The 17,630-nt window shown below is 43.4% G+C and overlaps 2 protein-coding genes, 1 long non-coding RNA gene and 1 pseudogene across 10 annotated transcripts in view; 3 read left to right on the top strand and 1 right to left on the bottom strand.

The window, feature by feature from the left end:
* Positions 1 to 278: 278 nt before the first annotated feature.
* On the top strand, positions 279 to 1,212 carry LOC147138004 (uncharacterized; annotated as a pseudogene).
* Positions 1,212 to 11,014, top strand: LOC147138003 (uncharacterized). The gene is made up of 6 exons (XM_086047483.1): positions 1,212 to 1,962; positions 2,053 to 2,514; positions 9,129 to 9,247; positions 9,596 to 9,841; positions 10,206 to 10,376; positions 10,873 to 11,014. The coding sequence occupies exons 1-6, from the start codon at positions 1,240 to 1,242 to the stop codon at positions 11,012 to 11,014; spliced, it is 1,863 nt and encodes a 620-aa protein (XP_085903609.1). The 5' UTR covers positions 1,212 to 1,239.
* Positions 11,015 to 12,500: 1,486 nt separating this feature from the next.
* On the bottom strand, positions 12,501 to 14,164 carry LOC147138002 (uncharacterized). The gene is made up of 3 exons (XR_015089131.1): positions 14,079 to 14,164; positions 13,306 to 13,421; positions 12,501 to 13,137 (listed from the first exon to the last, which is right to left on the bottom strand). It is a non-coding gene; the product is annotated as an uncharacterized LOC147138002 (long non-coding RNA).
* A 1,842-nt stretch (positions 14,165 to 16,006) lies between these two features.
* nlgn1 (neuroligin 1) overlaps positions 16,007 to 17,630 on the top strand; it is a 282,639-nt gene continuing 281,015 nt past the window's right edge. For 6 of the 8 annotated variants that reach the window (XM_086048412.1, XM_086048408.1, XM_086048406.1 and 3 more), the window contains exon 1: positions 16,008 to 16,506. The gene's annotated coding sequence lies outside the window, so the exon portion shown is untranslated. Of the gene's footprint in view, positions 16,507 to 17,630 lie in introns of all 8 variants that reach the window. The other 2 variants (XM_086048405.1, XM_086048403.1) reach the window with 1 other exon arrangement.

The raw sequence follows: 17,630 nt of genomic DNA, 5'->3' as shown, positions 1-17,630 counted from the left end.
GCGGGGAAATGTACATGAGATTTGTGTAGTGTCCACTGCCATGGCTGCTGTTCAGCGCGAAAAAGCACAACAAATCGACCCCCCAGATCCAATTACGGACCTTCCCGAAAACGGCCCTCCAGTAACTTCCCTTTATCCGGCTTTACCCAAATCTACAAGGTGGGTTAATATATCAAGAATTGTCTTTGAAAGATCTTGAGTTTTTACAGAAGCGGCTACCCGGACTGGCTGCTGGCGGTGAAACATGGATCCAGGCGGTGAAAAAGCTGACGGATGGCATGAGCCTGGCATGTGGTGATTTAGTGAGATTGATTCGTGCCTGTTGCATTTCGGTTCACCAATCAGATGATATTTTGACACGATCTGGTCTGAATAATGTAGAATCTGAAATTTTATTTGCGTGACATGTTCCCTTCCTCCTCGCCGACGGTGCCGAAGCTCCCAGACTTCAAACCTCCCATGGATCCCAGTTCTCATCTCGAAAATTGCATAAGTATTTGGACAGATAAGACAGGGTCGCACCCCTCCCGTGTACGGGAAGCGAGTGTTATTTATAGAATTGCTTTGCTTGACACACTGCCAACGGAAGTTAAAACTGAACTTATGAAAGACCCTGACCTCATGGAAGGGGGTGATAGTTACTTTAATCGTCATGTGTCTCACCATTTGAAACTTTTTGTTGACAGACACCACAAAGCGTCAGACGAGGTAAAGGACATGCAGGAACAACTTTTGAAATTACAATTGGCCCAGGCCCGACAAGTGGCCACTAACAACAAACAAGAAGGAAAAAAGAACAAGAAATTGGAAGCAGAAAAGCAGATGTGGATGGCGCAGGGCCCGACGAGAGGACGAGGCGGGAGTCGTGGTCGGGGTTACACTAACGGAGGCAGGGGAAACGCCTGCCAACCTCCACCGGGCCAAGCTTGCTTCAACTGCGGTCAGTATGGACACTGGTACCGTCAATGCACTGTTCCCCCACAAATGCAACAGCGACCTCCAGTGGAGCCTGGAGGAACCCCAACTCAACGAGGAGGCTACGGGCCTCCACGCGGCAGAGGTGGACATGGCCCGGCACCCTGGCAGCAGCAACCGCAGCAGGTTCCATACCAACACCAGCCAAGGCAGTTCTACTGCGACGAGGACTGGTCCGAATACCAATAGGGATGCCCGGAGCCCGGGGACGGAGGTAAGGCAGAGCCTCTTATTCCCGCGAAGGTGGACAAGACGGACATTCACATGCTAGTGGACACAGGTGCCACATATTCATCTGTATGTCTACCACTTCCCGCGTCCAAGCACTCAGGGAAGACGACCACCTTAATGGGCTTTACAGGGGTGCCCATGAGTCTGCCGATTTCGACACCATTAAAGACTGAAATTGCTGGACAAACACATGAACACCAGTTTGTCCTGAGAAAAGGGGGAGCTCCAGTGAACCTGATGGGCAGAGACCTGCTTATCAAAACCGAGGCTACCATCCTTTGCAGCCCAGATGGACTGACAATACAGTTCCCAGATGGGACCGTGATGAACTGTGGACAGAAATTGTCCGCCGGATGGAACATGGTGCAACATGAACTCTCAGAAGCGACCGCTGACATTTATTGGGCCCGACTTCAACCAGAAACAAAGGTGGGAGGCGGCGTCTACTCTGCCTTCCTGCGGTGGAAGCCCTGGATCGACTCTCTTGCCTCCTACAGCCCTCCGATCGACCCTCTCCATCTCACACTGTACTATGACAGAAATGATGACTTGGTTTACAGAGAAGCCTTTGAGTCAGTGCAGGGTGAAACTTGGATGCTCAAAAGTGCAGATATTTACATCGGGAAACAAGGAGTGGCGGCTGCCTCCAACTTGACAAAAGACCAGAGTGAGTGGTTTATGATGAGTCTGACATCTTTTCCACACATTTCACTTGCACTTGCACTAGGTCATGAAGCCCGAGAACTGGGACCCATGGTAAGGAAATGCCATTTGGCGAACGATTGGCAACAAGGTCAAATACCAAATGTGTTGTACTCTCCTAGTACTGAATGTTTTTGTATTCAGAGCGCCGCGATGGACGAGGGGGTGCTGGAGCATGTGACACTGACGCGATTCCATGGCAGAGAGCTCTCGGACCATGAGGACATCGAAGAGCTGCTGAATTCGCTGCCGGACTCACTGTGGTCCGAGGGGCCTGCCGACGTGGGATTATGCGCATCCGTGACTCCAGTCGCGTTTGAGGTAGACCCGATTGCTTTTGTTAACATGCCGCAATATCCTTGTAAACATGAGGCCGCTGAAGGCATCGCGGAGACCCTCGAGGGACTCTGGAAAGCCGGAGTCCTAGAAGAATCAAATTCTCCCTTTAACACTCCCATTCTACCAGTAAAAAAGGCCGACGGCATTAATTACCGGATGGCCCATGATTTGAGACGAATAAACGACATTACTAAAACGCCCTGCGTTCTGGTCCCTGATCCACACCGTTGTTTGGGTGTTCTGGGCCCGGAAATGCAATGGTTCTCGGTAATTGATTTGGCTAATGCCTTCTTCTGCATTCCCCTGGCAGAAGAATGCCGGAAATATTTTGCATTCACCTACAAAAGTTGTAAGTTACAATACACGCGGCTTCCCCAGGGCTGGAAACTCAGTCCTGGGATTTTCAATCAGTGTTTGCGAGAACAATTGGCCGATATGGATTTACCAGGGGGCTCTCGGTTGATCCAGTATGTCGATGATTTGCTGGATGCAGGAGACTCGGCTGAGACCTGCTTGAAGGCGACACACACTGTGTTGTCCCGACTTGATGACTTGGGTTTTAAGGTGTCTAAAAAGAAACTTCAGTGTTGCAGACGACAGGTGACATTTTTGGGGCGGGTGATCTCAGGGAAGGGCTCGACCCTGAGTAACTCACACCGTTCCTTCATTCTGACTTATCCCCAGCCAACTAATGTTAAGGAAATGCTTTCTTTTTTGGGTCTTTGTGGCTATTCCCGTGGCTTCATTCCTGACTTCGCAGTGAGGACACGAGCCTTGCGTGATCTAGTTAAGATTAAAGGCATGCGTAACCTCCATGCTGAATTAGATTGGACAGACAGAACTGAGAAGCTGTTCACCGACCTTAAGAGAGATTTGGCCGTAGCGAGCCACCTTGCCCAACCTGACTATGACCTGCCTTTTCATCTAGATGTTTCAGTGACCGAGGGGACAGCCAATGGAGTCTTGTTCCAGAAGGTGGGCGGTAACAGACGTGTTCTGCTTTACGTCAGCGCCACTTTGGACAAAGTAGAAGCGAGACAACCTACTTGTACTGCATACGCCGCGGCCGTGGTCACATGCATTAATAAGACTGCACACATTGTCATGGGACACCAACTTTTTATTCTCACTCAACATGGGGTGACAGCATTTGTGGCCTCAGCAGCGTTCACGATGTCACCATTGCGCCAGCGACGCCTGATGACGATCCTCACACAACCCCATATTGTATTCCTTCTCTCGGGGATTAATATGGCTGACAGCGTTTCCAGTTCCGGCGAACCACACACCTGCCAAGATTAGGTCATGCAGGATTTGAAGGCCCGCCCCGACTTGTCCTCAGTCCCTCTTTCAGGTGGCCGGGTGCTCTTCACCGACGGCTGCTGCTGGAGACAGACCTCAGGACCTTTACATGCGGGAGCTGCCGTCGTTGAGGCCTTAAGTGACGTCAGAGTTTGGACGTGGATGGTATCGATTGCACTTCTGCACTTTCGCCTTCGAATCTACCTCACCTGCGCGTTGCGTTTTTACTCTTTTTAATTTTTGGAGACTATTTTTATCTTATTTTTTATTATTATTTATTTATTTAAATTTTTGTTAATCTCTGGGTCGCTTGATCTCGCGGACTAGCATACAGCTAGCTTGAGACGGAAACGGGCTAGCTTGGGGCTAGCTTGGAGCTAGTGTATTAAAATGCCTTCAGACGACAGCGACGAACACAATGGCCTGCTGGAGAAGGCAAATAAGACAATCTCTGACCTAAGAAGGGATATTCGTCGTCTCTCAGAGGAGCTCCATGAGAAGGAATCGGTCATCTCTTGCTTCGCGACCCGTTTCCCCGAACTCTCCGCGGTGGTCATGAGGAGGCGCGCTCGTGAAATCCTGTCGGCGACAATGACGGCTGAGGCGGCTGGCCTCTCGGACACGGCGAAGTGGGATCCAATTGCCTGCCCGGGGCCATCCTGCTCGACACCGATGCAGAGTGACACCTGGGTCAAGGTGGTGTCCCGCGGCCGGAGGGCCGGGGAGCCACCCCACCGCCCCCAACTGGTCCTGGGGAATCGGTTCGCCGCCCTGGCGAGTGAGTCTCCTGTTCCCATCACTGCACTACAGCAGTCGGAGACACCGACTGCTGCGTCCGACGCTGGGGCTGTGCTCCCAGGGGCTCCCTCGGATTCCCCGCCACCCACGGCGACGACCTCGGCCGGGAACCCCATGTTGGGCGGGTCCGCCGGTGACACGGCCGTCCACTCACGCGTCGGGCTGCTCCGGGACGCGGTGTCCCGGTACAAGGGTGGTCGTCATCACCAGCATCATCGACGACACTCATCGGTGTCATCCACCGTCTTCACTCGGCCTTGGCGGAGCCATCCTGGACAGTGGGGTCGTGAATCTTCCGCCGGTGGTGAGTCCCTTGGCGTTCCCTCCTCACGTCACCCACCGACCACCGTTATAATTGGCGTACGCACCATTAGACGTACTCACTATCCCGGCTGCGTCACCCGCTGTTTTCCCGGAGCGAAAGTCATGGACATAGTTAACATCCTGCCGGGTGTTCTTGACTCTCTGCCATCATCCATTACCCGGCTCATCGTTCACGTTGGGACAAACGAGACAATACGCCGACAGTCTGAGCAGACGAAGAGAGACTTTCACGCCCTCTTTGCCTTGTTAAGAACCTGCGGTCTGTCGGTCTGGGTGAGTGGCATTTTGCCGGCATTGTATCGCGGAGCCGAGCGCTTCAGCCGCCTTTTAAGCTTGAACACGTGGCTCCTACGCACCTGTGGCCACCTTGACTTTGCTTTTATTGACAATTTTAACCTATTCTGGAATCGCCCGTCTTTTTATCAGCCGGATGGTGTTCATCCGAACTCTCTTGGTAGCAAGATTTTAGCCGCTAACATCCACCATGTCGTAACCAATTCCACTCCCAGCTGACTCTTGTTTACCAATCATATTTCTTCTTCTACTCATAAACGCTGCAATGACAATGTCACTACCATCACTTACAGGCCAATACCAGCTGCTCACAGTACCACCACCCTCACTAGCTCCCCCTGCAGGCCCTCATTATCATTACCACTATCGGACAATTTTCCCATTGAAACCATCACCGGCAGACGCTTCCCTTGCACACACAAACAACGTGGTTTTAACAGTGGTAATCTAGTATATGTTAATACTGCTCATTCGTACCACCATGAGCGCACGTCCAGCACAATAATTAATCTGGCCGTGCTGAACGTGCGCTCCCTTTTAAACAAAACTTTTATCATAAACGACCTGATTTTAGACAATAATTTACATGGTATACTTTTGTCTGAGACATGGCTTGGTACAGATGCTCCAGTTGCTCTCAACGAGGCTTGCCCACCGAATTTTAACTTTTTATTTTCTACAAGGGATGGCAAAAGAGGAGGCGGGACTGCATCAATTTTTATTAATACTCTTTTATCAAAGGAGATCATTTTTAGCAGCTATTTATCGTTTGAACACCATGCCTTTGTTTTTAGCAGTCCCCCTATTCTCTGCATTACCGTCTATAGACCTCCCCATCATTCCACTTCTTTTATTACAGAATTTTCAGAATTCTTATCCATTTTATATTCCAGTTATAACAGGATATTAATAACTGGCGATTTTAATATACACATGGACAACATCTCGGACCCACTATCCAGAGATTTTTCAAACCTTTTAAACTGCTTGGATTTTAAACAGCACGTCTTGCAGCCAACTCACAACAGAGGACACACCCTGGATTTGGTTATAACCTATGGCTTGTCTGCTGGTGTGTCCTCTGTTGTTGACTTGGCAGTGTCAGACCACTACTGTGTCTATTTTAACATCGCCAGTTTTAACCATCTAGCAGTCCCGGTCAGAACAGTGAAGAAACGCTACCTATCTTCTGAGGTGGCTGAAAATTTTATCGAGATCTTAAAAAACACTCCTGCTGACATTTTACCTGCACCCTGTGATCTTATTGTTGACAATTTTAACCTACATCTTAAATCATCATTAGATTCAGTAGCTCCACTTTTAATTAAAACAACAAAGACTGTACCCCCGTGGAGAAACAATGCTATCAAAATATCAAAGAGAAAATGCAGGAGTGCAGAGAGGAGGTGGAGAAAAAGTAAACTTACAGTACACTATGAAATTTTATGCGAACAACTGAAATCCTACAATAAAACAGTAAAACTGGCAAGATCTTCCTATTTCTCAAACCTCATTACAGTCAATAAAAACAACCCCAGGGTTCTCTTCTCCACCTTTGAACTTTTAACTAGTTCTGATTTTAATAAGTCCCCACAGAGACCAACAGATGCTCTCTGTGAGGACTTTGCAGACCACTTCAGAAGTAAAATCGATGACATAAGATCCAGTCTTTTAGCCCGTCAAAACACAAGTTTTAATAAACCCGGACAATCATATTTACATGAGGAAACACTGGAAAGTTTTGCCCTGGTTGATGCAAGGACACTTGTTCGAGTTTTCTCCCAGGTAAACCCAACAACCTGCCTTTTGGATCCAATTCCCACATTTCTTTTTAAGACATTTTATGGATTTTTTGAAGAACAAATTTTAAATATAGCCAATTGCTCTCTTCAGACAGGCGTCTTCCCCGCTGCCTTTAAAACGGCGGTGGTGAAGCCCCTTCTGAAGAAGAGCGGTTCTGACCCGAGCGTTTTTAATAACTACAGACCCGTATCCAACTTACCGTTTTTAAGTAAGATTTTAGAAAAACTGGTTTTCATCCAGTTGAATCATTTTTTAAATACAAATAATATTTTGGAGAAATATCAATCTGGTTTTAGGATGAACCACAGTACGGAGACTGCTCTTTTAAGGATCTTAAATGATATTAGGTGCACTGCAGACGTGAGAAAACTCACAGTCTTGGTGCTACTGGATCTAAGCGCTGCTTTTGATACAGTAGATCACCAAATTTTATTAAATAGACTTAAAAATCTAGTGGGCATCTCTGGTACTGTTTTTGACTGGTTTTATTCCTATCTCACAGACCGATATTTCTTTGTAAGTATGGATACTTGTTCCTCTAAAACTCATGAAATTAAATGTGGGGTTCCTCAAGGTTCGATTTTAGGCCCCCTACTTTTTAATCTTTATATGCTTCCCCTCGGGGATGTCATCAGGGGACACGGCATCAGCTTTCACAGCTATGCTGATGACACGCAGCTGTATATTGCCGTGTCTCCTGATGACACAGGACCCATTGATACCCTTTTAAATTGCATTTTAGATATCAAGTCATGGATGGCAGATAATTTCCTACAGCTCAATCAGGACAAGACTGAGGTTTTAGTTATCGGTCCCGAAGGTCAGAGAGAGAAGCTTTTACCAAAACTACACATTTTTAATCCCTCACACTGTGTGAAGAACCTTGGCGTCATTTTTGACTCTGAGCTCAGTTTTATTCCTCATATTAAAAATGTAACCAAGATTGGTTTTTATCACCTTAAGAATATCGCCAGAGTCCGCCCGTTTCTCTCTCAGGCTAACACGGAAGTGCTGATGCATGCCTTTATTACCTGTCGTTTAGATTACTGTAATGCCCTGCTCTCTGGCCTCCCGAAAAAGAACATTTCACCACTGCAACTACTGCAGAATTCAGCCGCTCGGGTGCTGACGAGAACCAGAGGGCGGGAGCACATTACGCCAGTTTTGAAATTGCTGCATTGGCTCCCTGTGTGTTTCAGGATCGATTTTAAAGTACTTTTATTAGTTTATAAATGTGTTAATGGTCTTGGGCCATCTTATTTATCTGATTTGCTTTTATCATACCAGCCCTCGCGGATCCTGAGGTCCTCTGGCGCCGGCCTTTTATTTATTCCAAGGGTGAGGACCAAAATGCATGGCGAGGCTGCATTCAGCCGTTTTGGTCCTCACCTTTGGAATAGCCTGCCAGAGGATGTCAGGTCTGCAGAGACTGTTGATATTTTTAAGAGGAAGCTCAAGACACACCTTTTTAGTTTGGCTTTCAACAACTTTTAAATAATTTATCTTTTCTTTTGATTGAAGATAATTCTATGTTTTGCTTTGAATGTTTTAAAGCACTTTGAGTTGCATTTTTATGTATGAAAGTGCTATATAAATAAAATGTGATTGATTGATTGATTAAGCCCGGGAGACTCAAATTCTGACTTCCGAACGCTGTGGTACACAAACGACTTTGTGAAACCCTCCGCTCAAGCTGCAGAACTGCTGGCCATGTGCAGGGCACTGGAGTTATCTGAAGGTCAGAGCGTTACCATTTATTCTGATTCGGCCTATGTTGTGGGATGCTTGTTTGTGGATTTGGCTGCATGGAGACGACAGGGATTTGTCACATCCACTGGGGACCCAGTGGCCCACGCAGAGCTGATTCCACGACTAAGTGAGGCTGTAGATAGACCAGTGGAGGTGGCAGTGGTCAAGTGTCCAGGACATGTGAAAGCAAGCACGCTGGCAGCCCGGGGAAATGACGCAGCTGATGCTGCAGCAAAAAAAAAGCAGCAGGATATCAAACAGATGTTGAAGGTAGCTATGTTGTCAAAAAGGATCAGTTGATTGACTTTCTCCCTGCAGTAACAGTTGAAGTCGTGCGCGATCTCCAAGAGGTGGCGTCAGAGGAGGACAAACGAAAGTGGCAAGAGAAGGGTGCTAAGTATGACGACAAAGTGAAACTGTGGTTTAGCCCAGCGAGAGGTTTTAGAAGACTAGTGTTACCCACAGGAAAGTTCATGCAATCGGTGATTGAGGAAGCGCACGCCCCAACACATGAGAGTTATGTGTCGATGCTAAGCAAGCTGCGTTTTTGGTGGCACCCTGATCTTCTGCAAAAGGTAAAAGAGTTTTGTGTTTCTTGTGAAATATGTCAGAATTTCAGTGTCAGCCCTACAACGAAGAAGGGCTCACAACACACTGAGATGGGCCGATGCCCAAATGATGTGGTGGTAATGGACTACACCGACATGGTAGTCCCAGTCCAAGGAAAAAGGTACCTATTAATGATTGTCGACACCTTTTCTGGATGGCCGGAAGCCTATCCTTGTGCAAAAGAGGACGCAGCGTCCGTCATCAAAGCGCTGGTTAACCATTATATCCCAACCCATGGGTTTCCACAAGTAATCAGATCGGATAACGGTACACATTTTACAGCTAATTCATTAGCTACGGTTGAATCCATGCTGGGACTCAAACATAAATTTGGCTCAGTCTACCATCCCCAGTCTCAGGCCCATGTAGAAAGGATGAATCGCACAGTCAAACAACGGCTGGCAAAAACGTGTGCACACACTGGGCTTAATTGGCTCCAAGCCCTGCCTCTTGCTTTGTTTTCCATCAGGCAAGCAATTAACCGTCGGACAGGGTTCAGCCCTTTTGAACTCCTGACCGGCCGCCTGATGCCTGGTCCAGCCTCGGCTTCGCTCCAGCCGGACATGGAACCACCGAAGGGCTATAAGCCCTACTGGGAGCAACTGTCATCTCTGGTGTCCTCACTTTGTGTTTCAGGTCCCCATGCTGTGGATGTCCACGTCAATGACCCTTCCCTTCCCACTTACGTCTACCTGAAAGTCCTGCAAAGGAAGTGGTCTGAACCACGGTGGACTGGTCCGTTTGAAGTTACAGCTCGGACATCTCATGCCGTGCGTCTCCTTGGAAAGGGGGACAAGTGGTACCACGTGTCACTGACACGCCCTGCACGAGCTTCTTTTGTAGAGTAAAAAAAAAAAAAAAAAAACTGTCTGTGTGACTTGCTGACGTGCTGTTTTTTGCTAAGATCGTTTTCCACTTGACTTACCTGAATTATTTTGATATATTTTTCATTTGTGTTGAAGTGTTAAATTGGTCATTTAACAAAGGGGGAAATATGACGGTCTGTTGTGGGATTTCCTGCCCAGGAAATGGACTGGCACTTGTGCTTTGATCTCTATGATAGCTCCCATGGCGATCAGGCCTCTTTCTGAGCAGGAAATCAGCCACATGGCGGACTTCACCTGGGGGCGAGACTGGTGGGGAAGCTTGACTCGCTCCCGCCGAGTGGTCAGTGGCTTCAACGTGGGTGGAAACGCTTGGGGAGCGGAGAGGATCCTACCTACCTTGATGCCATTGGAGTTCCCAGAGGGGTTCCAGATGAGTATAAAGCTCGCTGTCAAATTTCAGCGGGTTTTGAGAGTATTCTCATATGGGTAACCCCAAATAAAAATGTTGATTTTATTAATTTCCATCATTACCAAATTCAAAGACTGGTAAATTTCACTTCCCAATTGGCAGAGGGCGTCCATGAACAACTATCAGCGACATCTCTCATGACATTCCAAAACAGGTTGGTCCTAGATAGTATGTTAGCGGAAGAAGGCGGTGCATGCCCTCGAATCAAGGGACACTGTTGCACAATCATCCCCAATAACACGGCACCAGATGGAAAGATCACCAGAGCCATGAAAGGTTTGCAAGCCATGTCTGTTAAACTTAAATCAATGTAGATGACAACCCATTCCATAGCATGCTGAACCGGATGTTTGGTAAATAGAAAGGCCTTATTCTGACATTGGCGGCTACCGTCATGGTTGTCTTTGCTGTGCTTGCTTTGTGTGGATGTTGTATCATTCCTTGCCTCAGGAGTCTAATCCTCCGGATTGTCCACAAAGCCTTTGAGGGGAAGGACCCCCATGGCCAATATCAGATGCTGCCCCTGAAGGAGGATGCGGGGTCTGTGAGCGCGCTGGCTCCGTTAGATGTCGCGTCTGTATCCTTCTCTTAATTATCTATTCATGGTATATTTGGTCTTGCCTTTATTGACTACGAGAGCAACCGTGGCTATTTAGAGGGTGCAGTGTTGATCTCTGTTTAGCAGAGATCAAAAGGGGGATTAAAGGGATATGTTTTTTTTCTGTTTAAGATGCTGATAGCTAAAAATTATATCATCATGCTAGTGGCTTGGTTTGTGCTTAAACAATAATGCTGTCTTGTAATAAAGATGAAGTAAAGTGAAGAGGAGGTGTGAAAATGTACTGCTTGCGAGCTTCCTGTAGAGTGCAGATGCAGGTTACAAGGAACATCAGTTGGAAATAACCGTCGCTACGAAGCAGTTCTGCAAAACCACAAGTCTACCACCTTCAACCGAGGCCATGGCAACGACCATCATTCTGCATGACAACAAGGACGTCAGTGGACTCTGGACCAACCAGACAAAGACATCTTTACACTTTCACTTTTGATGCATTGTATAAAGGCTGGGTCTAGAAATTAAATTGTGTCGTTCCGGTCTACACCATCTCTGCTAAGGCTAAGATAGGCGTAGTGGGTGACCCAGAGCTCTGAAGTATGACTCCTCTGTCAGGAATAAATTGGTTGGCTTTTAACACGTCGTCGCGATCGTAGTCCTTTCTCAGAAACGAACACATGTGGAACCTTGAGATTAAACAGATGATTCAAAACACAGGTTCGCTTTAATATGAATATTTATATATATATATATATATATATATATATATATATATATATAAAGAATTTCCATCTAAATAAAATGCTGTCATTTAGTGAGATACAATTTTGTTGAACCAACTAATCGTAAATGTGTTGAGTGGACATAAAGTATTCGTGTTGTTTGTACGTATTTTCAATGTTTGATTCCAACTTAATTTGTTCATTTTGTTTTAGCAAATTTACTACGCTTCAATCTAAATAAAATTCCGTCATTTGGCGAGATACAATTTTGTTGAACCAACTAATCGTAAATGTGTTGAGTGGACATAAAGTATTTGTGTTGTTTATACCTATTTGCAATGTTAGATTTCAACTTCATTTGTTCAGGTTGTCTTAACACCTTTATTACGCGTTTTTCTCTTAGGTCAGATTAACTTCTATAATAGTACAGGTATCTTATTTTGACAGAGTAGGTACAGCTACATTTTTAAATGGTAAAATAACACTAATGCTGACTTTACAAAACAAGTCAACAAAAAATACTGTGAATCAAAAGTTACATGTAAATACACAAAAATAATTCAGAAAATAAGGCATTGTTGCTGAATGTTTATATTGAGCATCTTTCACATCAATTTGATTTAATCGCAGTTGGTGTCAAATTTGTAAGAGACCACAAAAAAGAAAAGGCAAAAAAAAATAAGCCTCACGGGAAAAAAAAGTGTTTTTTTTGTGCCAAATCTCCGTTTGCATCCAACATTCATTTACATTGTTCATAAAACAAACAAAAATACAACTCAATGCCCCAAAACATTACCATATACACATGCACACACGTAGAAAATGCACTTGTCAACCGATTCATCTTATAAGGAGAATCTGGAAAGTAGCAATGAGCAGCATTTGCACAACTAAACATGACTGCGTATATATGGATCACCTTTCCTTGAAAATACTTGGTTAAGTTTGCATTATTCTTATGAGCATTTTAGTCCATAAATCATTTTGCTCTTTTAAACATAATATTCTCAAAATTGTGCCATTTTTTAAACCTTGTCAGGTTCTCTGTGATACAAAAAAGCTACTACATATAAGGTTTTCTTGATAATACTTGCTTCAGTTTAGGTCTATTGGTCACTCCACACAGGATGACTTCCGTAAAAGCGTGGTTTTCAATGTTTGAGCTTTTCTTGGGAGTTTGTTTCTACCAAGCTCCATGATGATCTTCTGCAGAACTTCAATGATGTGTCTTAAAGGGTAGCTTAGGTTGAGTGCGTAGACCAGAGCGAACAGCATCACAACAGCAAATGGGACATTCCCCAGTTCATCCAGAACATTCACAGCATCCATGATGATAACCACATCATCTGGGTTATCCTCTGACTCTGCCCCATCTTTTCGAATGGCATAAATTCCAAAAGACCACCTCCTTGATTTCAGCGTTGTTGCTTTTGACAGCTGTACCCAGTAAGAACAAAAACATTCATGACTCATTAAATAAATATGAACATAACTACTGTGACAGATTATTCATTGACATTTCAAAGTTAAATACTATATTTGTAGTGCACAATTTTTAGTGAATGACAGATGCCATAGGATAAAAATGTAATTCCATACCCATACCATGTATTCTTTCACCAGCTTGTCTCCTTGAGGTACATGCACAGGGTTTTGAGGATACACTCTCTTCTGACATCAACAATGTTGGTCTGAGCAGTGTCAGTCAGTTTGCCACATAACTAAAATAAATAAATGAAAAAACTAAAATAAAAACACATTTTAAATCATGAGGAGCATAGGTATCACAACACATACTTAAGTATTGGTAAGTCACTCTAGTGTCTCACATGATTTAAACTCATTCACGCCATTGACACATTTACTTGTATTTTCAGTCCAGCCATTCAATCACAGGAACGTATTTATATATTTTTTCAAACATTAGAGTAAAATAGGGTCTGAAAATGTCTGGCAGTGAATGACTTAAGGACTAAATCCAAACTTTTCAAATTTTAGATTTGTTCAAATCTGTAATTTAATTAATTGAATCTGTAATTTTTCCATGAACATAACAGAGATACGGGAACCAAGATGCTCCTAATCTTTCTTCCTTGAATGCCACCTTTGTGGCTAAACACCCTGATCAACTCTTGTGAATTTTACAGGCATGTGAACAACAAATTGTTGTTCAATTATTAATTTACCAACGTACCAATAAGTGTACAGTACTTCCACTGATCTATATCACGCACCGTGTTTAACAGTTGTGAGCAGTTTAGGCTTAGCTAAAAGGCAACAACACACGAAAGCTAAACCTAGTGGTCATACATATAAAATAATTCAGAAACCAAAAATAAACATCACAGAGAATAAAAAGTGAAAATGAACTAACTGACTGATATGTTTCTCCCCCGTAGATGGTTTAAATTTGATGGATGCACACAGCTTCAATTTGTGTGAGTCAAATATGAGGCTCAGAACTTTCTGTAATGGAACTCTACACTGAAGCACGCAATCTTAGCTGATGAAGAGGGTATGTCGCATGTTACTGCCACTACTGCTCTGGAGCGGTATTGCATATGGGATTCCTATTTAAACCAATTGGGTTGTGTTGACATAAAGGAATCTTGCCGTTTTAAGAATTTTGCCTGTCAGGTTAAAACTACATGATTGAAACATGTTTAAGCACTAAACATGGATAAATAAAGCAGAAGCTACATGCCACAATTTTGTGAATAAAACAGACACCCATGTTGATTTTTTTGAGTGTACCAAGATATTCAAGATGTACTGTCTTGAAACAAGGGATTTCCCTCTTTGGTAATGTTTGTTATGTCATATTGTCTAAAATTAAGCACAGAGACAAAATTTGACTAGAAATAAGACAAATGTTCTTGGCAAGATGTCAATTTTTTCCAGTGCAAATGTATCTAGTCTATTGTTTGTTGTATCATGATTATTGAAACAAAACTTTTGAGCTTTTGAAATTGTCCTGTTGTTGCCTGAAAAGTGTCATGAACATGTCCTTTTGTTGCTGTAACATTTAGTTACCTGAGTTCGCAATACAAGCTCTTCGTCCGCTTTTGTCTCCACTTTCCTTGGCGGCATTTCGTCTATCCCCGGCTATTTGATTTTACAAACAAGCTAGCTAGTTGCTTGCTAGGTGATGACGTGGCCAGTGGATTTGCCGCTGACCTTGCTGAGTATATGGAATTACCCACCCCTGGTTTAGATAGATACTTTATACTAATTATTGAGGGAATTTAGATTGTCACAGCACCAATATTAACAATTATACCAAGAAAAGAACAACAAACAGTAAAAAGAAGAAAAAAAGAAATACAATAGCAGCATTGACACACATTTAGCATTGACACTTTCGGAAAATTAACATCTATTCTAAGCAAGAAGAAAAGAAAACAAATTTTAAGTTTCGTGGCAAGTAATAATAAAAGTATAATTACATTTGATTATGTGCATTAATAACAAGCAAGTAGCAACACACATGTACAGTATAAGTGCCCTGTTAACAATAGATGGGGCTTGGTTCAGACAGATGTAAGGACGGAAGCGCTTTAAAAGGATGAGGACAGAAGGAGGGATGAGGGCGAAAGGGTACCCAGGTCATGGATGGAGGACGGAGCGGTGTAAAGTGCCCAGCTCTGGACTTAGAAACCAAAAGAAATACTAACAATACAAGAATCAAGTAGAATAATAGCGACTATGAACATGAACATGAGGTCTAGAAAAAAGCACGAGCATAACAGCTGGCAAGGTAAAAAATCCGACGATACATGGTAGGTCGGAGTCCTTTTATATTCAGGTGATATTATTTTGTGCTGTGTCTTCCCATCGTCTTCTGCTGGTGATAGCAAATCATTAGAACATAACATACTAGTGTATTGGCACTGAAACACAATTTGTGCCGGGTTCGCCAGCATAAAATCACCAGCATGAATTCAAGCACAGAACGAACATGCTGTGATGGATGTACGATGGTTGTAATAATGAATGGATGTAAGAATAATATTATGGATAAAAATAATAATGGATGATAATAATAATGATGACGATAATAATAATGATGGCAATAATAAAATGATAATTATAATATAATAATTGTAATATTAATACGCATTATTATTATTATAACTGATGAATGATGTGTTATTTTGTTTTTCTGTTTTGTTTTTTACAGAAAAACTGATTACATGTCGTTGTAGTAAGATTCATTTACATACAGTCAGTCAATTATACAGTGTATACATACAAGCAGAAGACTATAATTTACATAATTAATTCCTATCCTTAGGACAAAGCACGCTCTTGTGACGTTGTTCACCCCCAATCGCTGCGCGCATTAAAACTGTATGAGGAGGAGAAAGAGGAAAGTGTGTTTATTTATTTATTTGTTTATTTATTTATTTCGTATTTTTAATCAGCCAAGTTCAGCTCGTGAGGAGCGGGCGGTGGTGGAATCACGTTCTTCCTTCCGGTATCACCGCCATTGCTGAAGTCGACGGTTTGTGCGTCAAAACCTCAGCGCGTTGTGGCTGTATGCACGTAATTGAATGTAATTCTTAATATTGACGTGACTCAATGAAACGGATGGGATTGACCGCTGATTTTTTGGTGAAGCAGAATCCCCCCTTTTTGTCCCCCAGTGTGTTCATTTGAACCCACTGCTTTGAGGTTTTATATGTGGAACATTTCATCCTTGTATTTCTTACGGGCTATGTCGACACAAAAGACTCCATTTTCCAGTGATACGCAGTGCACAGAGGACTGTTGTGGACCATGCAGCAGACTGGAAACTCTTATATGGTAAATGAACATGCTTCTCAAATTCTCTTGTCAAACGTAAGGAATTCGGCAATATGTCATGACACGATTTATGAGTTGAAGCTGCCTATGCAGTGGTTTGAATGCCTTAATTGCACGACATAGATTGCTGAGAGAGTGGGTCGTGGGGGCGGGGTAAAATTCAGCTATATGTTTTGTGTCGTCATTTCTATTGAGTGGAAATGGATAATGTGCGGAAACAATTGTCATGCTTCTTTGGCAAATCCCCTCCAGGCGGCTGACAGACCTGGCACATCCAGTGAGTTTGCAAACAGCAGAGTTAATAGACTGATTTGAATAAATCAGTATCCAAATCGTCTTTATGACATGTCTAATTTTAAACTGTTTGGAATCATACATTCAATACTGTTCAGACGCATGTCCCTTCCAGAATGTGTGGATGCAATTTCTCTCTCAAACATAATAATCTGTCATGGTCATTCATTCGTTTATTTGTTCATTCGTTCAATCAATCAATCAATCAGTCAATAATTTCAGATATTTCCAAGGTCTCTGGATGATGGGGAAAAACTGTTATTTCATGTGACTGTTTGTGTGTCCAAGGTTTTATTGATAGTTGCAACCATTGGAGATGAAGTTGTGTGATTAACATGGATTAATGCTGTATCTTTTCCTATAATATTATTGATTTAGCAAGTTAATTATTTGAGGGTGTCTTTATTAAATACGCAAATGTTGATTTTAATGGAATAAAGGAATGAGTCTTATCAAAACTAAGTACAGAGGTAGTATTGAATTGGTTAAGAAGATCTGAAATTAAACCTCTACGCTACGGTAAAGGTCCTTAAACATTTTAGCCTGGCAAGAAGACTGGAAGCTCTCCAACGACAGTCCTAATTTTCTTATTTTTGACCCACATCAAGTGTCAAAGTCCAAACACTGACTGAGATACTTTTATTCCCATCCTGCAGACATAAGCAAATACAATGTCAGCAGACACTATCTAAAATCAGAACCTTGTGTAATAATGTCTATCGTTATGTTTATTGTCTATCTGTTTTTGTGATTAGATTTGTTTATTCATTATATGGCACTGCGTTCATGCTGTTTCTGGAGACAGGGGGCAGGCTATAGCAGTTCATGCA

Source organism: Filicampus tigris, chromosome 12 (assembly GCF_054856515.1).
Source record: "Filicampus tigris isolate MCC_2025a chromosome 12, RoL_Ftig_1.0, whole genome shotgun sequence".
In the NCBI taxonomy this organism is placed as follows: Eukaryota; Metazoa; Chordata; class Actinopteri; order Syngnathiformes; family Syngnathidae; genus Filicampus; species Filicampus tigris.
The sequence above is the reverse complement of the archived record's forward strand: the minus strand, read 5'-3'. Positions and strand labels throughout refer to the sequence as shown.

Bases quoted from the DNA above. Each gene is read 5' to 3' on its own strand.
- LOC147138003 (XM_086047483.1), top strand. From the start codon at position 1,240: ATGCTAGTGGACACAGGTGCCACATATTCATCTGTATGTCTACCACTT. The intron at 9,248-9,595 runs GTACCTATTAAT...GTTTTCCATCAG, and splicing joins GTCCCAGTCCAAGGAAAAAG to GCAAGCAATTAACCGTCGGA. The intron at 10,377-10,872 runs GTTCCAGATGAG...TCCTTGCCTCAG, and splicing joins CCATTGGAGTTCCCAGAGGG to GAGTCTAATCCTCCGGATTG.